A 25,791-nucleotide genomic window follows, 5' to 3' on the forward strand; every position below is an offset into this window, starting at 1 on the left:
AACAAGATCACGCACATCCGCGAGGGCGACGTGAACCCGGCGCAGAAGGCGAATCTCACGATCGAGTTCACGGCCCACGACATGCAGCGCTGGTGGACGGACGCGGAGCTCCGCAAGCGCGACGACCACGCCGACGAGCCCCAGCGGAAGTGGTTCCACCTCTGGTAACGCGCCTGTGTTGTGTCGCGGCGCGTCCGTTGCCCACGACAACACCGAAACCACGTGTTACGCGAGCGTGCCCGGCGGCTTCGGCGGCGAGACCGCCGCCTCCGGCGCGCCCGGCGGCCGCGGCGGCTCGTCGCCCTCCACCGCGAAATCGTCCGGCGCGCTGCGCAGCTGGCTCCGGGCCTTGGCGCGGAACGCGTCGAGCCGCGACTGGAACGCGTCGGCCCAGAGGCGCGCGGCGTCGTCGGACTCGCAGTAGAAGGTCACGGCGTGGCGCCAGGGCTTGAGCCGTCGCACCTCGAAGCGCCGCCCGTCCAACACCATGGACTCGACGTACTCGAAGGGCAGGTCCTTGCGCGTCTCGAGGATGGCGATGTCGTGCTCGTCGCAGCGGAACGTAGATAGGCCGCCCTGGCTGATGGCCACGAACCGTCGGTGCCTCCGCGCGAAGAAGGATTTGGACCGCATCATCAGCACGCCCTCGGGCCGCGGCATCGCGCGCGACGGCGCGACGGCGCGCTCGATCACAAGGTCGAGAGCGCAGCCCAGATCGTCGAAATATCCGTTGCAACGGCACGGTGCACACTAACTTGCACTTCTCAGGGCTGCCCCGACTCGCGCGCGTCGTTTGGGAGCTGCGCTATGGTGGCGCCGACGCCGCCGCTCGCGCTGGACCGGCTGCAGCAGTCGGGCGCGTCGCCGGACTGGGCGCAGTCGCCGCGGGGCGACCCGAAGCTCGTGCCCGTGGACATGCTCATGAAGGCGCGTCCGCGGCGCGGAGACGCTCCCCGAGCGCCGCTTGACGACGCGCGCCCCCTCGCAGTTCCTGGACCTCGCCCAGAGCGGCGAGGACATCGCGGCGGCCGCGCGCGCCGGCGTCGTCAAGAGGTCAAAAGTGTCGCGTTCGGACCGATCGATCGCGCGCCGCGGGAGAGACCCCGCGCGCGCGACGCCGCCGCGGCCGGGTCGTCCGGCCCAGCACCAAAGCACACCTCCGCCGCGGCCGGGTCGTCCGGCCCAGCACCCAAGCACACCTCCACCGCGGCCGGGTCGTCCGGCCCAGCACCACGCTCCCGTAGGTCGAGCTCGGCCGCCGGATCCTCGCGCTGGAGCCGTCGAACAAGCTCGTCCACGACCACCTGCCGGCGCTGCAGATCCGCCTCAAGCTCCAGGCCGACGAGACGAGCGACGACGACGACGAGTAAATTGCCTTACAAACTAGCGACGTCGGCGTTCTGGGGCGGCACGTCGAGCTCGCGGATGGGGTCGTCGCGCCGGGGCGCGCCGGCGTCGCCCCCGGGGCCGCCCCCGAGGGGCGCGAGGAACATGGCGTCGTAGGGGACGACCTCGAGCACGGTGACGCGGTCCGTGTCGTTGGCGGCGTAGGCCGTCGTGGGCACGGGCAGGAGCTTCGCGTCGTCGGCGACGCGCGGGAAGACGGCCTCCGCGGCCGCGCCGAAGAGCGCGTGGTCCGCGAAGCCGCAGACCGCGAGCGCGCGGCAGAGGTCCTCCCGCTCCTGCGCGCCGAAGGTCGCCGCCCGGTCCGCGGCGTCGTCGGCGAGCGCCGCCACGACCGCGTCCGCGTTGCCCACGAAGGCGCGGCACCGCGACGCCGCGTCCGCGACCATCGCCGCGTCGAGGGGCGACAGCGCGCGCGCGTCCGCCGCCGCGGCGCGGCCCAGCGCGCCCAGGAGCGTGGGCTCGGGCGCGTCGGCGCGCACGGCGGCGAAGGCGCGCGCGAGCGTCGCGAGCTGCCGCGCCTCGAAGCGGCCCGCGCGCGCGACGGGCACCGCCGCGTCCGCGACGGCCGCGAGCACGGCATCCAACCCCAGCGCCCGCCCCGCGTCGTCCAGACCGCCGCCGTCGGCGTAGAGCGCGGCGACGGCCCAGGCGACGTTCGCGAGGCTCTGGGGCGACGCGCCTCGGAGCCGCGCGGCGAGCCCCGGCGACCGCGCGACCGCGCCGAAGACCGCGTCGGGCCGCGGCGCCTCGGAGAGCCGCCGCCGCGCCGCGTAGGCCCAGAGCACGGTCGCGACGTCGCGGCTCGCGAGCGCGTCGGCCTTGGCGACGACCGCGTCCTCGAGCGCGTCGAAGAGGCGGCCGGGGCCGTAGCCCGACCGCTGCGTCGCGAAGGCCCAGAGCACGTTCGCCAGCGCCTGGGGCGACCACTGGGCCGCGGGCACGCGCGCCGCGCCCGCGGCCACGGCCTCGAAGGCCGGGCGGCAGGCGCGCCCGACCGTCGCCATTGACCACGCGAGCGCCGCCGAGTCGCGCGCGCCGAGGCCGCGCGCGAGCCGCGGGATCGCGTGGGCCTCGAGCGCCTCGAAGAGCGTGTCCTCGCAGAGGGGCGCCAGCGACCGGCCGCCGCGCCGCGACGCCGCGAAGGCCCAGCTCAGTAAGGCGAGGCTCCGCGCGTCCAGTTCTCTGGAAACCGCGGCCCCCCGCGCCGCGAGCGCCGAAAAGGCCGCGGCGTCCTGGGACGGCCGGTCGCCGGCGACGCCCGTGCCCCGGGGGCAGCGCCGCTGCGTCGCGAACGCCCAGGCGAGCGTCGCGACGCCCTGGGGCGACAGGCGGCTCGCGTTCGCCGCCGCGAACGCCGAGAACGCGCCGAACAAGCGCGGCGCGGGCTCGCGCGCCGACGCGTAGGCCCAGGCGGCGTTGGCCACGTCCTGGCCGTTCCAGCTGCCGGCGCCGGCGACGGCGGGCCCGCCGAGGCGCCGCGCGAGCGCCGCGTAGCAGTCGGACCGGCCTTGGACCTTGGCCGTGGCGAGCGCGAAGACGACCGTCGACGCGTCGCGCCCGGAGAGGGCCTTGGCCCGGCGCGTCGCGCCGTCCGCCGCGGCCTTCAGCGCCGCCTCGGTCTCGCCCGCGGCCGCGGCGGCGTAGCCGCCGTCGGCCGCGGCGTCGGCGTCGCGCGCGGCCGTCGCGAGCGCCCAGGCCGTCGTCGCGAGCTCGCGCGGCTCCATGCGCGCCGCGAGGCCCGCGGCGGCGCGGGCGAGCGCGCCGGGCACGCCGAGGCCGAGCTTCGCGAAGGCCCAGCACGCGGTCGCGACGGACCGCGCGTCGAAGTCGTCGGGCCGCTCGGCGAGCGACGTCTCGAGCCGCGCGGCGACGAGGCCCGCGGCGCGCGCGCGCGGTTGCCGGCCCAGGGGCGCCGTCGCCAGGCGCCGCAGGGCCGTCGCCATGTTCACGCCGTTGAAGTCCTGGGACCGCTCCTCGACGAGGGCGACGAGCTTCGCCGGCGACTGCTCCTTCGAGAGCTCCGCGTTGAGCGCGTAGTGCACCTCCGTCGGCTTCGCGAACAGTGGCGCGTGTTTCTTTACTGGTGTGTTGATGTGTGGTGCGAAGGCGTGTATGGTAGCTATGAACAGCAGCGCGGCCTTCGCCATGGCGGCCATGCCGTTCTCGCCGGCCGGCGTCAACTTGCACAGAAGTTGGACAGGACGAATATAATGCTTAGCAGGGTTTTGTAAAATACGACTTTATTTCAGGATCGACGAGCTAGCGGCACCGCTCCGCCGAGCGCAGGGGTCGATCCGGGGACGTAAGGTCGTTCTGGGCCGCGCCCGCGCGTCGCGACCATGCTCGGAGTCTTTGCGCAGCTCGCGCACCGCTCGGCGGGGTCTGGCGGCGCGCGCCGATTGACACCACGTCGCGTAGCTCGTCGATCCTGAAAATAAAGTCGTGTTTTAGAAAACCCTTGCAAGCATGAAATAGGCTACGAATGTTTACGGCGCTACCGTGGGGTCGCTGTGGGGTCGAGCATGACGTCAATTCGGTCGCGATCCTCCAATTTGACGTCTCGGGCCGTCTGGTCGCCGCGGACGCGCTGACCGTCGAAGAGGAAGCGGAGCGACGACGCGTTGACGCCCTTGCGCTGCGAGTACGCGTTGAAGAGCTTGTCGAGCTTCGTCGTCTTCTTGACCTTGAAGAAGGTCTTCTCGCCGGTCTGGTCCCGGAGCATGATGTTCAGGGAATCGACGACGACGACATCAAACTGGTCGCCGTCCTCAAAGTTGATGTCTTCGCAAGTCTGGTCGCTGCGGATGCGCTGGCCGTCGAAGAGGAAGCGGAGCCACGTCTGGTCGCTGACGCCCTTGTTCTGCTGCGCGTACGTGTTGAAGAGGTTTTCGAGCTTAACCGTCTTCTTGACCTTGAAGTAGATCTCCTCACCATTCTGGTCCCGGAAACGGCCGTTCAGGATATCGTCGGGCGTCGTTTTTTGGCGCTTCGCCGTCGGCGCGGGCTTCGCCGTACGCGCGGTCGCGGGCTTTGCAGTCGGCACGGCCGCGGGCGCCGCCGCGACGGCGGGCCGCGGTTCACCGTTGAGCCCGAGCTGGACTTCGATGGCGTAGGCCACGTACAGCTGGCGCTTCTCGTAGAGCACGTGAACGAAAGACGCGTTGAGCCCGCTCTCGCCCGCGCCGGCGACGTGCGGGCGGTGCGGCCCCGCGCGAACGCTGTCGAATCGCTGCAGGATGGGCTCCTCGCTTCGCACGCCAGGCATCGCCATCTTGCGAGTGTCCGCATCGACGCGCGTCCCAAAGTCCTGCTGCGCGCCCAGCGCCGCCTTCACCACCACCAGCTCCGCGCGCCGCTGTCCCGAGCCGCTGACGAAGTGCGCGTAGCGCCCACCGATCTGATAATCGGGTCGCTCGCTCAGGTACACGCCGCGTCCGTAGAAGCCGCCGCCTTGGCTGTGGCGTGGGTCGAGTCCACCCGGATCCTTCAGAACGTCGTCGGCGCGCGTCGCGCCCGTGCCGTGAAAGAGCAGCTGTTCGTTCGCGTCCCCGTCGTTGTGGCGTTTAATGTCGTCGCGACACTCGCGATAATTCTTCCAGAGCTGGCGATTCCGAACGCGGCGGACCACGGAGAGCCGCGCCGTCGGGCACGCCTGGCGGAGCATCGTCGATATCAAGCCGACCTCGGCAGACTCGAGCGAGAGCGTGTCGTACTCCGTCAAACCCCACCACGCCGCGTCTCCGTCTTCAGCTTGGTCGCCCCATTCCGGAGGGAACGACCCCGCGGGCCCGGACATCTCGCCGCGGCGTCGTTAAAGGGCTCCGGCTCGGGCTCCGGCTCCGGCTCCGGCTCGGGCTCCGGCTCGGGCTCCGGCTCGGGCTCGGGTTCGGGCTCGGGTTGGGCTCGGCCACCGCGCGCGCGCGGGAGCACAGCCTGGAGATGTCACTCCCTGAGCTGACGATGCACTGCAACATGCATCAATCATGCACGCTCTGCGAGTTCGAACAAGGGGATATAAATCTAGATGGGGTGGCAGGCGAAACGCGAGGTCCTCGTACTACTCGGGGCCGCCGCTAGCGTTTTCTTTCTTCTTCCACGCCGCAGCGCGCGGGCTGATGTTCGGCGGCGGGACGAGAGGGCGGCGGTGTGAGTCGAGTGTGCGATATTTTCTTGTCCTGAGAGGTTGGAGGCGCCCTATGGGTACCCGCGGGGGGCTCGAAACCTTCAGGACACACTTTTCCCACGATCTCAGAGCCTGCGCAGCCCCGGCGCCGACGGTGTCGCAACACAGTTTCTCGGGCAGCGTGCGGGCATTCGAGGTCGAGAACTTTTCGTGTCCTGAGATGCTCGAGCCCATCCATAGGTACCAACGAAGGGCTCTGCAGCGCCAGCAGACGGTCCACGACCATCATCATCGCGAACACGTCCAAGAGCTGCCCCAAAACCCCCTTCCTCGCGTGGCGCCAAACCGGACACGGTGCCCTCCAGCGCGCCTCGGTTTCCTTCCACCGGACCCGAACCGCCCGGACGCGTAAGTCTTGTCGCGGGCGCCTTCGCGGGGGAGCGAATACCGCTGCGGTCCGTCTGGGGCCGCGTCGACGACGGCGGCGTCGAAAAGTCCCCGGCCAAAAGTCGTCAACATTGCCCCAAAACGATGGGTTGCAGTACGAGGAGCTCGCGCAACATAATCTCGTTGAGCTGCCACCCCATACTATTTATTACCCCTTGGTTCGAAAGCTCGAGGAGGCAGCCCACCGCCTCGCGCCGCCGCCGGCGCAGCGAGCCATGCCGCGCGACGACGACGGCGACGACTGCAAGCGGTCGAGCAAGGCCTGCGAGTCCAAGGGCGACGACGACTACGTGACGGCCGTCGGGTCGGCGCTGCCGTCGGCCGCGGAGCCCAAGGCCGCGCTGGGCCTGCGGGGGCTCGACATCTCCGCCGTGGTCAAGAGCGAGCGGAACCCGCGGCCCTGCGCGGAGCACGAGCGCGTCGAGCGGGCGCTGGACGCGCAGGTGCTCGTCGTCTTCGAGCTGCCGGACGGGAGCGAGGGCGAGAAGCACTTCAAGATGGGCCACACGGTCGAGGTGCTCAAGAGCTTCGTCGAGGAGGAGTTCGAGATCCCCATGGGCGTCCAGTCGCTCTACCTCGACGAGACGCTCATGCTCGACCCCCTGAGCCTCTCCGACTACCCGGCCATCGACCCCGCGCGGGACTGCTTCGTCCGCGTCGGCGGCGAGATCCCGGAGCAGGCGCAGAAGAAGTAAGGCGACGGGCTAGTGGGCGTCTACTGGAGCGCGCGAGGGGTGGAAGGCCACCGGCTCCGCCCACGCGAGGAAGGCCTCAAATGTGTCGGAGTCGCTGTGGTGGTATAGGTAGCCCTGGGCGACGGGCGCGCCCTCGGCGTCGCGCCGCGCCGCGTGGACGAAGAAGGGCGTATCGTGCGGTGCGTCAACCGAACACATCCTTTCGCGGACCGCCTTTTCGAGTTTCAAACCCTTTGATTCGCGGACCAGCGGGACTCGGCCCTCGCCAAAGATGAGGTCCGAGTCCACGGGATCTTCGAAAAACACCATGTCCTCCTCAGACAACTCATCTAGCGATTGCGACAAGGGACCCTTTCTCATTGTGACCCTGCCACCACAAGCTTCTTCATACTACCATGCGCGAGAGACCAGAGCCTCGGTGACTGCGGCGTCGAGATGTGGCTTTCGCGCGATGCCGTGGACCTTGATTCTCCGGTCGTCAGGATGGTAGACAGGATGTTCGTCCCACCATCGAAATCGTAGGAAGACAGACGCCCGCATATCAAGTAGAGCGGCGCCTCTGGGACCAGTCCTGGGTCCTCTAGTGGCGCGGGGACAGCTTGGACCGTGAAGTCGAGGATGGCGCGCCGCGGTATTCGCGTTCGCGGGCCCCGCGACGAAGAGGCCGAATACAGCAGCGAGGCGCGAGGAATCCCGAGGAGCGTGAGCTCGCGTTTGAACCGCTTGTCGTGCCCAATCACCCGTGCGGTCTGACTCGGATGTCCGAGCCTATGAACGAGCCAGTACTCCAGCCAACCTTTGTATTTTTCTACGTCGAAATCATCATGCTCGTCGACTGAGAATCGATGGCCTGTGTCGGCTAGACGGTGTAGCGCCTTCAAGAGATGCGGCGTCGAGAGCCTACTCAGATTTTCGAGGTACCGTTCGCGCTGGTGCTCGAGCATGCTCTCCGCGACAGTGCGCAGCCTCCGATGAAGCGCGGGGTTCAGGGCGCGCAGCTTCGAGTCCGCCTCGGAGCCGCAGTAAGTGCGAACCGTCGTGAGGCATTCGACGGGCAGCGCGTGCGATAGCGCCCAGCTCGAGTCGGGCCAGTCGGTGCCGCGGAAGATGCGCAGGACGGCGGCGCTCGCCGCTTCCATCTCGCGCACAGCATCGAGCTCGCGCTCCCACACGCCGCAAGGCAAGGGCGAGTACGCTACCCCCTCTTTCCAGCGCGGCCTCACAAACACGGCGTAGTAACGCGGGACGTCGCTGTCCATGCTGTCGCCGTCGCTACCGCTGCCCGGGCTGATGCTGTCCATGCTCAGGGGCTGCCTTGTTTGCCGGGGGTCCCGGTCCCCGCCGCGCGGCGCCGCTCTAGAGCTCATCGCTCGTCGAATAGACGGGGCTTAGGCGGGGGTGTGATTGGTGTTGGGGGGACGTAGGGAGTGCGCGCGCCGCGCCGGCCCGATCAGATGAAGACCTCGAGGTAGGTGCGGCGGTACGAGTTGGCCTCGTCGGACTCGAGGTTCGGGTAGCAGCACGTGAGCGCGTCCGCGCCGTAGATGTAGAGCGAGTTGTAGATCTTCCAGTAGACGTCGCGGACGCGGCGCGCCGGGTGGTAGAGGCCCTGGAGCACGTAGTTGAGCACGACGGGCACGCCGAGCGACACCATGAAGCCCTCGATGGCCTCGAAGACGGCGGCGATGACGTGCGGCGACGTCTCGAAGACGTTGGGCCAGACGTGGTTCATGAGGTGGACGAGCGCGTCCTCGCAGCCGAGGCCCGCGACGCCCAGCGCCAGGTGCTTGATGGCCGCGCAGGCCGTCTGCCGGTGCACCAAATCCCGGTCCATGAGCGCGTCCTCCAAGAGCGGCGTCACGGCGTAGACGTAGTCCTTGCCCATCTCGCCGATGTACTCGAACATGAAGGACAGCGCCTTCAGCACGCCGTTCTGCACGTTGAGTTCGGGCACGCGGTACTCGTTCAGCAGGGCCGGCAGCACCGTGAAGGGCGCGCACGTCTCCGCGACGATGCCGATGGCGACGGTCGTGCAGACGCGGTTCTGCCGCTCTTGGACCTTGAGGTTGTTGAGCAGCGTGTGGAGCACGTCCTGGGGCCCGATGGCCTTGGCGATGTAGCCGAAGGTGTTCACGGCCGCGCGGCGGATGGCCTTCTTGTGCGCCTTGAGCATCTCTAAAAGCTCGAAGCAGATGCGCATCCACTCCCGCGCGGCGACGAACTCCGCGCCGCGGTCCGCGATGCGGCCCACGAGGTCGATGCAGTTCTCCTGGACCTTCTCGTGCCGGTTCTTCAGGATGGGCGTGAGCCGCGGCAGGAGGTCCTTGATCGGCGGCGTCATCTTCGACATGCCGATGACGTTGACGATGGCCTTGAGCGCGCCGAGGATCGAGCCGAGCACCTCGGGGTACTCCTCGCCCAGGTACTCGTAGAGCACGACGCCGAGGTGGCCCATGAGCTGGTCCTCCTGGCACTGGCGCATGACGACGGCGATGCGCGCGATCAAGTCCGCGGCCTGCATGCGGACGTTCGCGGCCTTGTTGTTGAGGCGCCACTTGATCGTGCCGCAGATCTGGGGCAGGTAGGGCTTCGTGCGCAGGCCCAGCGCGTTGACGACCACCCCAAAACCGCTGAGCATGGCCTCCGTGTCGTCGGACGCCTGCTCCTGGAACGCGTAGAGGATGCCGTCGATGAGCTGCTCCTCGAGGCGCTCGTCGATGTCCGCCGCGCCGAGGTCCTGGACGACGTGCTCGATGGTCTCCATGACCATGCGCCGGTAGGGCTCCGACTCGTCCTTGAGGTCGTCGCAGACGCGCGCGACGATCTCCGCCGCGCCGACCTTGTTCGCGAGCTCCACGGTCGTCTCGACGACCTGCTTGTAGTTGCGGCGGTCCAGGGCCATGCGGCGGACCCAGAAGTTGCGGAAGAACTCGGGCAGGATCTCGCCGCGGACGTAGGACGCCTCGACGCCGTCCGTCGCCACGCACTGCTTCACGACCTTGAGCACGATCTTCTTCATCTCCTCGTCGGGCGACTGGAACTCGCGGATGACGATGATCATGACCTCGCGCGTGTAGTAGTTGGCGTAGTTGCTGTCCATGAGCGGGATGATGAAGCCGATGGCCTTGAGGAAGGCCGCGAGGCCCTTGCCGCGGTGGTGGCGGATGCCCTTCCACAGGGGCTTGAGCACGGAGTCGAAGGACTCGATGCCGTAGGGGTGCGCCGCCTCCGCGAGCGCGGCCAGCGCGAGCGACCCGATGGTGCGCACCTTCTGCTGGTCGTCGACGAGGCCGTGCTCGATGATCTCGACCATCTGGCGCAGGTGCGGCAGCACGGCGCAGCCCATGAGGATCGCGATCTGCTGGACGATCTTGATGCCCGTGTGGCGCGCCTGCCACGACTTCCGGCTCTGGCAGACGGCCTTGAGGAAGGGCAACAGCGCGGGGATGCCGAGCGCCGACGCGACGACGGCGAAGGCGCGCGCCGTCGTGTTGCGCACGTACTCGTCCAAATTGTCGATGTCGGGCCGCATCGTCGCGATCATCGTCGCGAGGCCCGCGGCCTTGGCCAGGTTCGAGATGATCTCGCGGCCCTCGACGCGCGCGTAGTAGTCCTCGTCGATGAGGAGCGGCTCGATGACGACGAGGATCTTGTGCACGAAGGGCCGCACGAGGTCGTCGAGCTTGTAGAGGATGCGGTCGATGACCTTGACGAGGAGGTGGCGCTCCTGGTCCTCGAGCGTCGGCGACATCAGGAGCGGCAGGATCTGGTTGAAGAGGCTGCCCGCGCCGAACTCGCGCGCCTTGTCCGTGATCTGGCGCAGGGCCGTCTTGCGCTGCGGCGGCGTGCCGTTCTTCACCTTGAGGAGCAGGCGCATGATCTTGAGCTCCATGGCCTCCTCCTTGGAGAGGCCGTCCTCGTCGACGTCCTCCATGAGCCGGCTGAAGTACTGGTAGTCCTCGGGCTTGATCGTCGGCAGCTCGTTCTCGTTGGGCGTCGCGGGCACGCCGTACTCGTCGCGCTTCGGCGTGTTGGCGATGGAGAAGCCGCCGAGGGCGCCCGCGCTGCCGGGCAGGGGCGTCGGCGTCGCCGTGAGCTTGCGGCTCGGCGTGTGGATGGGCGCGTAGCCCGCGGGCGGGTCGAGGATCTTGTAGCCGTTGGCCGGGAACATCATGTCGAGCTCCGCGTCGCTGAGCGGCCGGTTGCGCTCGTTCATCTCGCGCTCCCAGCGCATGCGCTGGGCCATCTCCGGCGTCACGGGCCCCCGGTCCAGCGCGAGCGCCGCCGCGGACTGCGCCGCGAACGACGTCGGCGTCGGCGTCATCGCGTCCGCGAGGCCGAGCGGCGTCGCGCCGCCGAAGCCGCCGACGGGCGTCGCGCCGCCCGCGGCGGCGCCGCTGTCGACCATGGGCGTCTCGTCCCAGCGGGACCGCTTGCCGCCCGACTCCGCGGCGACCGGCGCCGTCGGCGTCGAGTCCCAGCGCTGGGCCTTGGCGGGCGCGTCGTCGCGCGCGGGCGTCTCCATCCAGCGCGACGCCTTGGCCGCGGCGACCTCGCGGCCGGGCGTGCTGTCCCAGCGCGCCGAATCCGTCGCGGGGGTGGACTCGAAGCGGCCCGGCGTCGAGCCAAATCTTTCGGCGCTAGGCGTCATCTCGAAGCGCCCGGGCGTTGCATCAAAGCGCGACGATGCCGCTGGCGTATCCTGGAAGCGCCCGGGCGTCGCGTCGAAGCGGCCCGGCGTCGAGCCTCCGAAGGCGCCGCGCGAGGGCGTCGCGTCAAAGCGCGACGTGCCTCCGGCCGGCGTTGAAGAGAAGCGCCCCGGCGTCGCGTCGAAGCGGCCGCCACCGGCGCCCGCATTCGGCGTCTGGTCGAAGCGCCCGGGCGTCGCCTCGAAGCGGCCGCCACTCGGCGTGTTGCCAAACCGCCCCGGTGTTTCGGCAAATCTTGAGGGCGTCCCGTCAAAGCGCCCAGGAGTCGCATCGAAACGGCCAGGCGTGGAGTCGAACCGCCCTGGCGTGGCATCAAAGCGCGACGGCGTCTCGCCCCCGAAGCCGCGCGCCGGGCTCTGGTCGAAGCGCCCCGGCGTGTCCTGGAAGCGCGAGACGGCCTCGGGCGCCGCCGTCGCGGCCGCGGCGCCCGAGTCGTCCCAGCGCCGCTTCTTCTTCTCGGGCTCCTGCTGCAGGCTCTCGCCGTCGGCGATCTTCTTGAGGAGCGCGTCGCGCTCGTGATCCATGTTCTGCGACCTGTGTGGAATTCAACCACTGGTTTGGGTGGTCCTGACCAAACTTCAGAATTCTCTAGCTCGATCAAATCGAAGTCGATTCGGCTGATTTTTGGACGAATCGATTGCTCTCGTCGAGTTCTCGAAGCACAGCCGAAGAGCTTGCGTCGAAACTGTCGCATATGCGCACATTGAAGTTGAATTCCACACAGTCTGCGACTGCATCACGTCCTTGTACGACCGGGCCGGAGTCTTGTCCGCGAAGACGTCGCCGCGCTCCGGCGAGAGGCGCTGCAGGGCCCGGCCCCGCTTCTGGTACTCGGACTCGCGCTCCGCGATGGCCTGGCGGCCCGACGCCGCGCGGTGCTCCGCGAACGGGTCGAAGTCGGCCGCCTCCTCGTCCACCGGGGCGTTGGCCTTGGTCGCGGGGTGGCTCGCGCCGACGTCCATGGCCTCGTCATCATCCTCCTTGACGTCATCGACGACCTCGCGCGAGTATCCCTTGGCGCTGCCGCCGTACAAGTCGCGGTCGAACTCTCCGCCGGCTTTCGCCCCGAGCGCCGTGCCCTTGCGCGCGGCCTGGAGCGCCGCGATCTCGTCGTCTTCGACGCCCATGGTCACCAGTGGTCTTCTCGGTCACGTCGCAGCACGACCGGCCCACGTCGAGGTCGTCGGCCTTCCTCGCGCGGGCTTGGCTGCCTCCTCGCTGAGTGGGAAGGCGAGCGGACGCGCTCCGCGACGCGGGGCGGTGAGAGGCGCGCGCGCACGAGCTCCGCGGCGCGGCGAAGTGGTGCGCGAAGGAGCGGCGGCGTCGGGCGGGTCCGAAGCGCGGTGGTCGCTCTGCACTAACTCAGCGGCGAGGCGAGCACATGCTGTCGACAGCGGGCCGGCTCGCTGTCGCCGGGGCTCTCGGACGCCTTCTCGGGCTCGAAGGCCGGCCGCGACGCCGTCCGTCGACGCCTCCGGCGCCCGCTTCGGGCCGCGCCACCACGGCGTCTCCGGCGTCTGGGCCCGAGCGGCAGGCCCAGACGCCGCGACTTCTCCAGCCGTCGTCGCCTTTTCACAATGGACGTAGGCCTCCCGGGCCGCGCGCCGCGATCATAAGCTCATCGGCAGAGGCCACTCCTAGTTAGACGGCCGGGCCCCGCGCCGCGGCCGCCGCCTAACCCCCGCCTCATGAGCACGCGCAAGCTCCATGGTGATGCTTCAGATTCAGGACGCCCAAGCCAGGGCTGGCGGCTACAGATTCGAACCGCGTTGGAGAGGCAACGCGCGCCAAGCATCGTCGTCTGGGAATCCCATCAAAAGTCTGAAACACTCTGCTTCATCAGCGTTGATCGTGCCATTCGTGGTGCGAGGATCTGCCTCAGGATCAAGCTCCACGAGCTTATAGTTCCAGCGATCTGCAGCCAAGCATGCGAAGTCATATTTGAAGAAGTCAGCACTGGTACCATAGACAAATTTGAGAACGATGTCCAAGAAGATCGCGTCCGGAAGCGGCTTGTAGAAGAGGCACGGTAGGCCGTTGGGTGGCGCCAGGAGACTACGACGACACAACGATCGCAGCATTACGAGCCCCACACAATCTGCATTCACGTAAGACTTCCAGCAGCCCGCGCGGCGCACGTTGCGAAGGAGCTTCGTGCTCACGAAATGTTGATTCGCCACAGCGTAATCTTCGGCATCAAGGCTCATGTGGCAACGGAGCGTAACGTCAGCACCGCGGCGTACAAGATGATGCGTGAGTTGGGTGCGCGCATCGTCATACTCGGGGTCCTCGTCCTCCGAAAAGTACTTGACAGACTGCATAAGCGCTGTGCGGCCCCGCCCATCTTGAGCGTCGATGTCGGCCCCGGCTTTGAGCAACAGATCAACTTCACTCGGAAAGCAAGCGTAGTGCAGCGCCGTTCGACCGAGGCTGTCTCTACGATTGACATCTATGCCCTGCTCTATTAGAAAATGAATCACATCATGTCTGTCTCCATCCAAACACCAATCCACACGCGGCATACTTCTAAAATCATATCCGTCCGTCACACCGCCACCGTCGATGTCCCGGATGCCGTGGAGAACATAGTGGAGGAAGCCGCCAAAATACAATGGCTGGTATTCGTCCTCAATCAGAATATTTACAGACCGGTTGCTACGCGGATACTCGCCTTCTGATAATGAATGATACAACCAACCAAATGCGAACTCGACAATACCTTTATATGAGCAGCGTAATGCTTTCAAAAGCCAGGTGTTTTCCCGGTCATCTCGCAGGGTGTCGTGACCATCGTGGCTCAGGAGCGCGCCGTAGCTCTTCATGCGCGCGCGCTCCGCCGCGGAGTACAGAGACACCGCCATGCGCGCGGCGCACGCAGGGCTGCGGCGGGCTGAATCGGAAATAGCGGCATCAAGCATCCCGAATCGGTTCAACATGCCGCGGCATTGCCTCGAGCTCGCCGTCTGGGAGCAGCCTCGACGGCCGCAGCTCTCGACAGGATGACCGGCTTCTCCATCCCGACGTGCAAGGACGAGTTGCGGCGCGCGATCCCGATCCTGCGCGAGCACGGCCTGAAGAAAAGCGCCTGCTTCTGCGCGGAGCAGCTCGTCGGCCTCGCCGGCGGCGGCATGGACTGCGCGTCGCCCTCGTCCGCCGCCGCGTCCGCCGGCGTCGCGACGCTCAGGGCCCTCGAGGCCGAGCCGGTCACCGACGCCTTCATGCTCGCGAGCTCCTTCTTCGAGCTCGGCGAGTACGCGCGGTGCGCCGTCGCGCTGTGCGGCGTCGAGACCGGCGGCGGCCCGCTGCCCGCGGCCGCGCCCGCGCCCGACGCCGCGGCGCGCGACGTCTTCCTCTGGGCCTACGCGCTCTACCTCGCCGGCGAAAAGCGGCGCGAGGAGGAAATCTGCGAGGCGTCGCGCGACGCGCTCGCGCGGGCCAAGGCCCGGAACTCTTACGCGCCGGCGCTCCGCGATGCGCTGGCCGCGCGCAAGGCCCGGGGCGCGCTCGCGGGCCTCGGCGGCTACGCCTACGGCATCGTGCTCAAGGAGCTCGCGCGCGCGCGCCACGGCGGCGGCGGCGACGCGGCCGCGCCGCCGGCGATGGACGTCGACGGCGGCGGCGGCGGCGACGAGCCGCGGCCGCCGGCGCAGCCGGGCCGCATCGCCGGCGCGGCCGTGGCCGCCGCCGAGGACGCGCCGACGGCCGAGGCGCGCGCCGTGCTCGCCGAGGCGACGCTCCAGTTCCCCTGGAACTGGTCCGCGTGGCTCGATCTGGCGGAGCTCGACGCTCCGGAGGCCGCGGCGGCGGCGATCGTCCGCCCGCCCGCGGGCGCGACGGCGGCCGCGCCGCCGCCGCACCCCGACGACGAACTGCTCGACGTCCACGGCCCGCGGCCCGGCGCGTCGGAGGCGCTCATCGCCGCCTGCCACCGCGCGCACGTCGCCATCGAGCAGCAGCGCTGCGACGAGGCGTTGGAGACGCTCGCCCGCGTCGAGGCCGTCGCGCCGGCGTCGACGTTTGTGGTGGCGCACGAGGCCCTCGCGCACTACGCTCGCCGAGACTTTGACCGGGCGCAGGCCAGCGTCCTGCGGCCGTGACGATTTTCGAGAGCTTTTGACCGGGGAAACCACGAAAAATCGTTACCGACGCATGTGGTAGGCCCAGGAACGTTTCGAAGCCTTGAGGGCCGCGGACCCCTACCGCCTCGAGCAGCTCGACATCTACTCGAACGTGCTCTACGTCAAGGAGGCGCGCGCGGAGCTCTCGCGCCTCGCGCACGCGGCGACGCGCGCGGAGAAGTACCGCCCCGAGACGTGCTGCGTCGTCGGCAACTACTACTCGCTCAAGGCCCAGCACGAGCGCGCCGTGCTCTACTTCCAGCGGGCGCTCAAGCTCGACCGGGGCTGCCTGAGCGCGTGGACCTTGATGGGCCACGAGTACATCGAGATGAAGAACACGGCGGCGGCCATCGAGGCCTACCGGCGCGCCGTCGACGTCAACGCGCGCGACTACCGCGCCTGGTACGGCCTGGGCCAGACCTACGAGATCCTCAACATGTACTTTTACGCGCTCTACTACTACCGCAAGGCCGCGCGGCTCCGGCCCTACGACGCGCGCATGTGGATCGCCATCGCCCAGTGCCACGAGAAGCTCCACCGCGTCGACGACGCCATCAAGGGCTACGAGCGCGCGGCGGCCCACGACGACGCGGAGGGCCACGCGACGATCAAGCTCGCGCGGCTCCACCGGTCGCGCAACGACCACGACAAGGCCGTCGCCTGCTTCCAGGCCTACGTGGACCTGCACGGCCAGGGCGAGGAGATCGTCGACGCGACGGCCGAGGCGCTGCTGTATCTGGCGTCGAAGCACAAGCAGAAGGCCGACTACGCGGCCGCGCAGGCGTGCCTCGCGCGGCTCCTCGACTACGGCGGGCCGGAGAAGCTCGAGGCCCAGGCCATGCTCCGCGAGCTCCGGTCCCTCATCGACACGACCGCCGCGCCGCCCGCGTAAGAGGTCGTGGTGTCGCGACGTGCTGGGGCATCGCGTCGAATATCCTCGCCGCTCGAGCGCGACCGCGGGGACGAGGTCGGCGGCGCGGCCGGCGCGGCACGCCGCGTCGTCGCATCCATAGAAGGTCGGAGCCGCCGAGGACGGCTGCGGCCTCGTTGCGGCTGCGCGCGCGTCAGTTCGCGTCGTCGCGTCGAATGTCAGCCGCCGAGGTTGGCTGCGGCCTCGTTGCGGCGGTTGTAGACCGGCTGTCCGGAAGGCTTCCGGACGCGTCGCCGCATGTTGCCGTGCAAGCCGCGAATGTTGCCGTCGAGCTGCCGAAGCAGAGGGTGGAGGCCTCGAATTGCTGCTGCGTGCGCCGAGAACAGCAGGGCTGGAGGGCCGCGAATTGCTACAACTATATGCTCAGAGCCGCGCTACAACTCCTCACCATTTGGATCGCGCGGACGCAGGGCCGGACCGCGCAGAGGCGCCTCAAGGCGAGCGGTCGCATGGCGGCCCTGCGCGGCAAGATCAACGAGAAGGAGCGCGACGGCCGGCCCGCGGCGGAGCTCGCGCGCCTCACGCACGCGCTGTGGGGCCTGGACCACTATCCGTCGTACCTGAAGCGCTGGCGCGACGGCGACATCGCGGAGCTCGAGGACCAGCTCGAGCGGACGCTCGCGACCGTCAGGGCGGCGCGCCGGGCGAACAAAGAGGAGGCCGCGGGCGTCGTCGAAACGGAAAAGCTCCGCGAGCTCCGGGATCCGGCGAACTGGCGCGTCGGCGACGTCGTCGCGCCGCGGCTCGCCAAGGTCCTGGGCTGGGACGCGTGTCCGTCGATGGCCGACGCGCTCGCGGCGCCGCGAAAAGCCGCGCCCGCGCGCGGCGTCCTCGCGCTCCTCGACGAGGTCGTCGATGATGTGTATAGCATCGATGTACTTACACCGGCCTTCTGCGAGCGGCTCCTGGAGGCCGTCGACGGCGCGCGGTCCGACGACGGCGAGCCCTTGCCGCGCGCGAACCTCGACGTCGTCGGCTGCTCGTGGCTCGGCGACGTGTTGCTGGCCGTGGGCGCCCAGGTCCAGGCCGCGGCGCACCCGGCGGAGACGCTGGGCGGCGCGCTGGACTGGCGCCACGCCTACGTGCTAAAGTACGAGCCGACGGGGCGCGACTCGCTCGTGCACCACACGGACGACTCGGAGATCACGGTGAACATCTGCCTCGGCCGCGACTTCGCGGGCGGCGACCTGCTCCTCGGCGGCGTCCGCGGCGCGCCGGACGAGACGAGCGCCCGCGTCGACCGCGTCGCGCCGAAACGCGGCGTCGCGACGGTGCACCTCGGCCGCCACCTCCACGCGGTCGACACGGTCACGCGCGGCGAGCGCCGCGTGCTCATCTGCTGGTGCCGGTCGCTGTCCGGCGCCCGGTCGTCCGTCTGCCCCTGCTGCTGGATGAACCGCCGCGCGGGCGGCGCGTCCGCCGGGGACTGCATCTGCGGGCCCGCGTGGAACTCGTAACCGCCGCTTTGTGTGTGTCGTCCGTGCTCCTCGGGCGCGTGCTCTGCGCCTCGGACGCGTCCGTCGGCGTGTCCCACACAGGCATGCCGACGCACTTTCCGACGCGTCCGCAAAACTGCACGGTCGGCTGATAAAATCAATATCATTGCAGTCCTAGCGCGCATCTGCGAGGTGGGGCTGCTCCGTCGTCGTCGGCGCCGGCGCCGCGCCGCCGGAGACCGAGCATGGTGCTCCATGCGGACCACCACTACGGCAGCGCCATCGGCCAGAAGCCATCGCTCATGTCGAGCGTGTCGGCGACGACCTGGGACAGCACGAACGACCGGTCGCTCAGCACCAAGTCGACGAAGAGCACGAAGACCCGGAAGAGCGCCGCGAAGGGCTCCGGGGCCCGCAAGTCGCCCTTCAAGACGAGCCGCGCGGAGGCGCAGCGCGAGCGCGAGAAGAGCGTCCGGGTCTTCCGCTACGGCACGCCCCCGAAGAACATCTACGCGAAGAACGACGGCGAGCGCGTGACGCAGCGCGAGTGGGACACGCTCAACGACACCGTGCGGCGCCAGCTCCGCGAGGTCGCCTACCAGGAGCGCGAGGAGCAGGTCATGGCGACGGCGCGCCTGTCCGTCCCCGGGCGCTCCTTCGCGCCCGTGAACCCGCTCAAGGAGCGGCCCGAGGACTTCGAGGCGCTCGTGTCCATCACGGAGGAGAGCGACTACCGCATGTGGAACAAGAACGAGGGCTGGGAGCGGCTGCGGGCGACGCGGGGGCCCACGGGCAACTGCAGCGGCTGCCACGGCGTCATCACGCGCGTCCGCAAGCCCTTGTTTACGCCCGAGATGATGGAGAAGATCATCAACAAGGCGAAGAAGCAGAAGAGCACGGGCGGGCTGCTGGCCATGGGCCGCGGCGAGGACACGGACAAGCTCGTGGAGCAGGAGCTGAAGCAGATGGACAGCATGCTCGGCCGGTCGACGATCGGCCAGCGGCTCGCGCGGGAGAAGCTCGCGTCCAAGGTCGAGGAGGAGCGCCGCGTGCTGCTGGAGAAGGAGTGCGAGCGGCGGTCCCAGCCCTACATCGCCGTCACGGAGCTCTACCTGCCGGGGAACAACCTGGGCCGCTGCGGCGCGTTCCCGTCGTTCTCCGTGAGCCTGCTGTCGCAGCTCGTCACGCTCGTCATGTCGGACAACCACTTCTCCGCGCGGCTCGAGGACGTGATGATGATGCCCATGCCGACGCTCGAGGTGCTGGACCTGACGGGCAACCGGTTCTCGGGGCCGCTGCCGACGGCGCTCGGCGGGTTCCGGAATCTGGCGTCGATCAAGCTCGGGCGGAACCGACTGAGCGGGCCTATCCCGGGCGCGTGGGGCAAGCTCGAGCGGCTCGACTTCATCGACCTCCACAACAACAAGGTCACGGGCGAGGTGCTGCCGCGGGAGCTCATCGAGGGCGCGAAGAACTTCCGCGAGATCCGCGCGGGCGGCAACCTGCTGGACCGCTTCGAGGTGCCCATGCCCTGCAAGCTGCGGCGCGTGGACCTGTTCAACAACAAGCTCTCGGGCGAGATCTCCGACACGGTGCGCTGGGCGCCGCTGACCCATCTGAACCTCGTGCAGAACGCGCTCGTCGGCGACATCCCCATCTCGAGCCTGAGCCAGCTGCCGCTCGTCGAGGTCTACCTGAACCACAACAACTTCAGCGACCCCAAGGTCCAGGGCGCGCGGCTCCAGGCGAACCTGCCCAACTGCCGCATCTCCGTCGACGACTACGGCTTCTCCGGCTCGCCGAGCCGCGGCGCGGCCGTGCCCCTCTACGACCGCGTCTCCGTCGACGACTACTCCGCGCCGGGCGGCTCGCCGGACCCGCGGCCGGACTCGCCGGGGTAAGTCCGTGTTCGCCGCTCCCGATGAGGAAAGTCCGTGTTAGCCGCTCCCGAAGAGGAAAGTCCGTGTTAGCCGCTCCCGAAGAGGACGTCCTCGACGTCCCGCGCCTCGAGGAGCGCCGCGTACTTGGTGCCCTGGAGCTCGTCCGCCGCCAGGCCCCGGAGCTCGGCCGTGACCGCGTGCGCCGCGGCGGTCCGTCGGCTCACGTCCTCCTCCGGCGCGGCCGCCCGGTACGCGACGGCCTCGATGGCGTGCTCGGCGTCCTCGTCGACCTCGAGCACGTACTCGCCGGCCGTGACATCCCTGAAGAGGGTCGCGAGGCCCGCGCCTTCGCCGTGGATCACGTCGTCGCCTCGTCGCAGCCGCGCGACGAAAGCGCCCGGGAACGCGAAGCTGATCGCGAGCTCCTCGTCGATGGCCTCCATGGAGAGGACGCCGTCGGGGGTCGCTTCGACGACGGTCGTGGTGACCGTGTATTTCACCGTGCACGTGACTGGTTCTGCTGGTTGGTCTCGAGCGCATGCTACGGTCGGCTCTGCTGGTGTCGGCGCCGTTGCTATTGGCGCTGCCGGCTCCTCTGCCGCTGCAATCGGCACGATTTTCTTCGTCGACGCCGACGCCTTCTTCTTCGGCGTCGTCTTCTTCTTCGGCGGCATGGCTGCCCAGCGCGCGCACTGCGGCCGCCCAGACTGCCGGAGATGGGTAACTTGGGCAAGCTGAAGAGAAACGTCGGCGTTTTATCAAGGGGTCAAGCATGGCGGAGATCGAGGGGCTGGTCCGCGCCTTGCGCGAGGGCGACGATGCGGCAAAGACGGCGGCGGCGCGGGCGCTGGGGGGCAAGCCCTACGACCAAATCGTCCTGATAGCCGAGGCCGGCGGCATCGCGCCGCTCGTCCAGCTACTACGCGTCGGGAGCGCGGAGGCCAAAGAGCAGGCCCTGTGGGCGCTGCGCTGTCTTGCGTGCGGCAACAATGTTCTGATCGCCGAGGCCGGCGGCGTCCCGCTGTTCGTCGAGCTCCTGCGCGACGGGACTTTGAAGCGCAGAGAGGCGGCCGCGTGGGTGCTGAGCAGCCTCGCGCAGTGGAATGCCGCCAACGCGGTCGCGATCGCTGCGGCCGGCGGCGTCCCGCCGCTCGTCGACCTGCTGCGCAACGGGAAGGCGAATTTGAAACACCCTGCCTATCGGGCGCTGCGCGGCCTCGCCCACAACAACGACGCCAACGCGGTCGCGATCGCGGTGACCGTCGGCCTCGAGGCGCTCGTCCAGCTCGCGCGCAGCGGCCACGTGACCGTCGACAACGAGTGGATTGTGCAAAATGCAGCCCTTCCCGCCAAGCGCAAGGCCGCGCTGGTTGTCGCCGCGCTGCTCCGCGACTGCGTCCCGGGCGAGAAGCGGGGCCGGGTCCGGGACCTCATCCGCGCCGTCATCGGGCCGTACCTCTAAGACGGCGGCCGCTGGCCGCCCCCAAAACTAGAGAGTCGTACTTTACCCCGGCGCGCGCTGCAACCGGGAACCTCAGGACGTGCGGCGCTTCTTGGACTTGTCCGGGACGCGGCACTCCTCGAAGCCCCTGGCGAGGCCGTCCTTGTCGAGGTTCTTGCCGATGAACATGAGCTTGCAGGAGCGGGGCTCGTCGCCCCAGGGGTCGGAGTAGGCGCCCGTGAAGATCATGTGGACCGCGTGGTAGACGTACTTGTCGTCGTTGCCGTCGATGGCGACGACGCCCTTCATGCGGTAGATGTCGACGCCCTTCTCCTCGACGAGGGGGCCGAGCCAGGCGTTGAACTTGTCGAGGTCCACGGCGCCGTCGACGGAGATGCCCACGGACGTCACCGTCGCGTCGTGCTCGTGCTCGCCGTCGGTGTCGAGGAACGCGGGGTCCATCTCGAGCGTCCGCGTGAGGTCGAAGGCCTTGATGCCCAACACCTGGTCCACGCTCACCTTGGACTGCTCGGACCGCAGCACGGGCGCGAACTTGTTGATGTCGCGGAGCCGGCGCTCGACCTCGTCCAGCTCCGCGCCGTCGACCAAATCCACCTTGTTGAGGATGAGGCGGTCCGCGAAGGCCACCTGCTCCACGGCCTCGTTCTCGGCGCCCTCCGGCTTCTCGTCGTCGAGGTGCTGGACGACGTGCTTCGCGTCGACGAGCGTCACGATGCCGTCGAGCTCGCAGAACGCCTTGACGTCGTCGTCGACGAAGAACGTCTGCGCCACGGGCGCGGGGTCCGCGAGGCCCGTCGTCTCGATGACGATGGCGTCCAGTTTCAGGCCCTTCTCGGACCGCCGCGCGAGCTTCTTGAGCACCTCCACGAGGTCCTGGCGCACCGTGCAGCAGATGCAGCCGTTCATCATCTCGATGACGTCCTCGTCGGTCGTCGACTGCAGGTTCGGCTTCAGCAGCGCATCGTCGATGCCCACGTCGCCGAACTCGTTCTCGATCACGGCGATCTTCTTGTCGTGCTTCGCCGTGAGGATGTGGTTCAGCAGCGTCGTCTTGCCGCTGCCGAGGAAGCCCGTGAGGATCGTCACCGGCACCTTCGGGGCCATGGCGCCTGCGATATGGGCGCGATCGGTGGAGAGCTCTACGGCATGGATTGCGTAGGCGTGCGCGTCGTCGCGGCGCGACCGCGCGAAAAGAGAACGCGCGCCGCGCATCGATTCCTTTTGAAACCTCCCTTTGGAGGCCACGGGCGGTCTGGCGGCGCGATTTTCTCGATTCTTTCGCAGACGAGCGCGTTCGCACGAGTCTCGACAAGATTTCGGCGGACGCGGGGTGGTACAGCGAACCCTGCGCGCAGAGCACGCGGCGGCGAGCTCGCGAGGTGTGGTTATCGGGACGCTTGTCAAGTGTTGCCTCGCCAAGCCGCTCGTGCCGCCATGGCGCGCCAGCGGCGCCGAAGCGCGTCGAAGCGCGCACCGCCGCCGCCGCCATGAACGAAAAGGCCGCCGCCGAGCGATCCCCGGACGGTCCCCGCGGCGCGCAACCGCGCGGCCGCAGCCGCAGCCGCTCCCGCGACCGCAGCGCCAGCGAGGAGGAGCCCCCGCGGCGCTTCGAGCGCGGCGACAGGGTGGTCTGCTGCATCGGCGGCGAGTGGGGCTGGGCGGCGGGCGTCGTCAACGCCGTCGACGAGCAGGACCCCCAGGACCGGCGCAACGTCCTACCCTACATCGTCAAGCTCGACCCGCCCGTGGGCAAGCTCATTTCGGTGCCGGTCGACAGCAACCGGTTCTGCCGGCCCGAGATCTGCTTCGACGAGTACCGCCCGGGCGGCGCCGAGTTCGCCATCAAGTGCGCGCCGACGAAGGCGGCGACGCGGCGCGCGCGGCGCTTCGTCGTCGGCGACCGCGTGTCCGTGGCCGTCGAGGACGACACCGACGCGTTCTCGGACTGGGCCGCGGGCGTCGTCCTCTCCGTGGACCACGCCGTCGGCGTCGCGACGCTGCCCTACCGCGTGAAGCTCGACGAGGACGCGCGGACGGTCCTCGTCCACCGCGACGAGCACTGGCTCGTCCGCGACGCGGGCCTCCAGGCGAACGGCCCCCGGCAGCGCCCGGGCGGGCGGCGGACGCTCGACAAGTTCGTCAAGCGTCGCGCGGCCGACGGCGCGACCTGGGAGATGGTCGACCACGCGACGCGCAAGGTCCGCCCCCTCCGCGAGGACCCGGGGGACGACGACGACGACGAGTAAGCTCCTCCCTGTTTTATTCCCGGGTCGTCGCTGCATTCCGCACGACTTGCCAGCGTCGAGTCGCGTCCGAAGTGGAACAAGGGCAGTTTATCACATCACACAGCGAGACCGAGGCGCCGCGCGTCCGCGACGAGCAGGTCCGACGTCGTGCCGTCGGCCCATTTGACGGCGCAGATGCCCGACGCGCTCGTCGCCTCGACCGTGCCGTTGCAGGGCCGGAGCGGCGGCGGCGCCGACGGCGCCGCCGGCGCGGCGGGCGCCTTCTGGGCCGCCGGCCGCCGCGCGGGCCGCGGCCGCTCTTTGGCCGCCGGCGCGGCCGGCGCTTTGGCCGCCGGCCGGGGCCGCGCGGCGGCGGCCGCCGCCGCCGCCGCGTCGCGCGAGTGCGCCGCCGGCGCGGCCGCGGCGGCCGTCGGCGCGGGCTGCGCGGCGAAGTGGGGCGGCGTCCGCGCGATCCAGTCGCGGACTTCGCCGATGCCCGAGTACTCGCACTCGCTCAGGTAGTTCTCCTCGCTGGGCCGCGGAGCGTCGGCGGCGTAGTAGTAGACGACGTCGAGCTCCTTGTAGACCTTGCGCAGCTTCGCCGTGCCCACGACCTTGGTGACCATCCGCCGGCCCTCGCGGCGGTAGACGACCCACAGCTTGCCCTCGTCGACGAACCGCGTGCCCGGCTCGGGGCCCGGGTCGGCGTCGACGGGCTTGGGCTGCGGCGGCGGCGGCGCGTTCGGCGCGTAGGTCTCGCGCCGCGGCTGCTTCTTCTTCCGCGGGCCCGAGCCGGCGGACTGGGGGGAGGGGGACTGGAGCGGCGGCGGCGGCGGCGGCGGCGGCGGCGCGGCGGGCGGTTGCTGCTGCGCCTTCAGCTCGTCGCGCTCGCGCGTCACGGCGGCGAGCCGTTTCTCGAGGTCGAGGATGCGCTCGCGCGCGGCACGGAGAAGCGCCGCGGAGTCTCGATCCATAGTGCTCTCTGGCGGCTCACTCAGGCTTCAACGAGATAAGTTGAAGCCGACGCCTGCCGAGAGTCTCAGCTCGCAAAGCCGAAATAGACAACAGACAGACGACGATTCCCGGCTTAGAGAGAGTCCCCGGCCACACAGGGGCGGATCGGGGTCGCGGCGCGCGAGCGCGGCTCACAGCGTCACGACGCCGAGGACGGCGCCGACGGCGCCCATGGCGAGCATGGCGAAGGGCGCGATCTTCTTCTCCCAGCCCGCCTTGGCGACCTTGTCGCCCTTGAGGAGCATGAGCGCGGGGAGCGCGTAGATGACCGCGGAGCCCATGAGCGCGCCCGTGAGCGCGGCGACGACGCCCGCGTCGTCGACGACGAGGGCGATGGCCGTGATCAGCGCCAGGGGCACGCCGACGACGGCCTTCTCGAGGGTCTCCGCGTCGGTCTTGGCGAACATGTTCCGGGCGACGCCGCGCAGCCCCGTCTTCACGGCGTTGTACGCCAACGGGAACGTGAAGACGACGGACACGCCGAAGAGCGCGCGGGCGACGACGGCGAGCGCGTCCGTCGTCGCGTAGTTGTTGAGCACGAGGCCCTTGGCGCCCTTGCCGAAGGTGTTGAAGCCCGCGGCCATGAACGCGATGTTCAGCAGGATCGACAACCCGAAGCCGTTGCGGATCACCGCGTTGTAGGGCTTCATCTTCTTGCCCGCGTCCTGGAAGAAGGACGGCGCGTTGAAGTGGGCCATGTAGGCCGTGCCGCACATGGCGAGGTAGACGCCCAAATTGACGCTGCCGAAGCCGAGCGTGTCGCCGAACGTCGCGACGCCGCACTCCTTGGCGAACCTGCCGCCGGCGGCGTAGGTGCCGTCCAGGCAGCGCTTCGCCATGAAGCCCGCCGTGTAGAGCACGCCGCCCGTGCCCAGCGCGGACGTCGGCGCGAGCGCCGCGAGCGATTTCAGGCTGCACAGCGGCCAGAGCGCGCCGACGGCGAGCGCGCCGATGGTCGCGCGCCGCGCGCCGCCCAGCGCGTTCAGCGCGGCCATGGCGCCCGGGCCCGGCGACGACGCGGCGATGAGCGCGGCGAAGGCGTCGCCCATGATGATGCTGTAGGACAGGCACGCCAACGCGGGCGTGAACGTGCAGCACGCGGTGACGACCCAGGCGCTCTTCTCGCCGACGGACTTGGCCCAGGCGTCCTTGTAGGTGTCGACGTCGTAGGCCGCGCAGACGCGGCCGAGCACGCTGAAGGAGTACGCGGACGCGGCGCCGAGCGCGGTCAGGATCGCCGCCGCGGGCAACACCGCGGCCTTGGAGTCGGCGAAGGCGCCGACGCCCGCGGGCAGGCTGAGCACGCCGGCGCCGACGATGGACTTGACGAGGTTGATCGTCCCC

At 69.4% G+C, this 25,791-nt stretch overlaps 7 protein-coding genes across 7 annotated transcripts; 2 read left to right on the plus strand and 5 right to left on the minus strand.

Annotated features, from left to right (window-relative positions):
- Positions 1-225: 225 nt before the first annotated feature.
- Positions 226-3,563, minus strand: AURANDRAFT_64736 (hypothetical protein; the record flags this gene model as incomplete). The annotated part of the gene is made up of 2 exons (XM_009039466.1): positions 226-604; positions 1,381-3,563. 2 exons carry the CDS (start codon positions 3,561-3,563, stop codon positions 226-228), a joined length of 2,562 nt encoding a protein of 853 aa, XP_009037714.1.
- A 338-nt stretch (positions 3,564-3,901) lies between these two features.
- AURANDRAFT_27343 (hypothetical protein) lies at positions 3,902-4,138 on the minus strand (the record flags this gene model as incomplete). The annotated part of the gene is made up of 1 exon (XM_009039465.1): positions 3,902-4,138. A coding segment is annotated over one exon (237 nt), but the record flags the coding sequence as incomplete, so codon positions are not given.
- Positions 4,139-6,192: 2,054 nt separating this feature from the next.
- AURANDRAFT_64738 (hypothetical protein) lies at positions 6,193-6,672 on the plus strand (the record flags this gene model as incomplete). Its single annotated transcript, XM_009039373.1, has 1 exon — positions 6,193-6,672. The coding sequence occupies one exon, from the start codon at positions 6,193-6,195 to the stop codon at positions 6,670-6,672; it is 480 nt and encodes a 159-aa protein (XP_009037621.1).
- Positions 6,673-8,046: 1,374 nt separating this feature from the next.
- On the minus strand, positions 8,047-12,769 carry AURANDRAFT_37713 (hypothetical protein; the record flags this gene model as incomplete). The annotated part of the gene is made up of 3 exons (XM_009039464.1): positions 8,047-11,364; positions 11,659-11,915; positions 12,114-12,769. The coding sequence occupies 3 exons, from the start codon at positions 12,506-12,508 to the stop codon at positions 8,123-8,125; spliced, it is 3,894 nt and encodes a 1,297-aa protein (XP_009037712.1).
- Positions 12,770-14,380: 1,611 nt separating this feature from the next.
- AURANDRAFT_71780 (hypothetical protein) lies at positions 14,381-17,887 on the plus strand (the record flags this gene model as incomplete). The annotated part of the gene is made up of 3 exons (XM_009039374.1): positions 14,381-15,400; positions 15,540-16,387; positions 16,858-17,887. 3 exons carry the CDS (start codon positions 14,381-14,383, stop codon positions 17,885-17,887), a joined length of 2,898 nt encoding a protein of 965 aa, XP_009037622.1.
- Positions 17,888-21,280: 3,393 nt separating this feature from the next.
- On the minus strand, positions 21,281-22,312 carry COS1 (hypothetical protein; the record flags this gene model as incomplete). The annotated part of the gene is made up of 1 exon (XM_009039463.1): positions 21,281-22,312. The coding sequence occupies one exon, from the start codon at positions 22,310-22,312 to the stop codon at positions 21,281-21,283; it is 1,032 nt and encodes a 343-aa protein (XP_009037711.1).
- Positions 22,313-23,549: 1,237 nt separating this feature from the next.
- Positions 23,550-25,496, minus strand: AOT2 (hypothetical protein; the record flags this gene model as incomplete). The annotated part of the gene is made up of 2 exons (XM_009039462.1): positions 23,550-24,233; positions 24,591-25,496. The coding sequence occupies 2 exons, from the start codon at positions 25,494-25,496 to the stop codon at positions 23,550-23,552; spliced, it is 1,590 nt and encodes a 529-aa protein (XP_009037710.1).
- Between the last annotated feature and the right edge of the window lie 295 nt (positions 25,497-25,791).

The sequence above is a fragment of the Aureococcus anophagefferens genome (genome assembly GCF_000186865.1).
Source record: "Aureococcus anophagefferens unplaced genomic scaffold AURANscaffold_11, whole genome shotgun sequence".
Taxonomy (NCBI): Eukaryota; class Pelagophyceae; order Pelagomonadales; family Pelagomonadaceae; genus Aureococcus; species Aureococcus anophagefferens.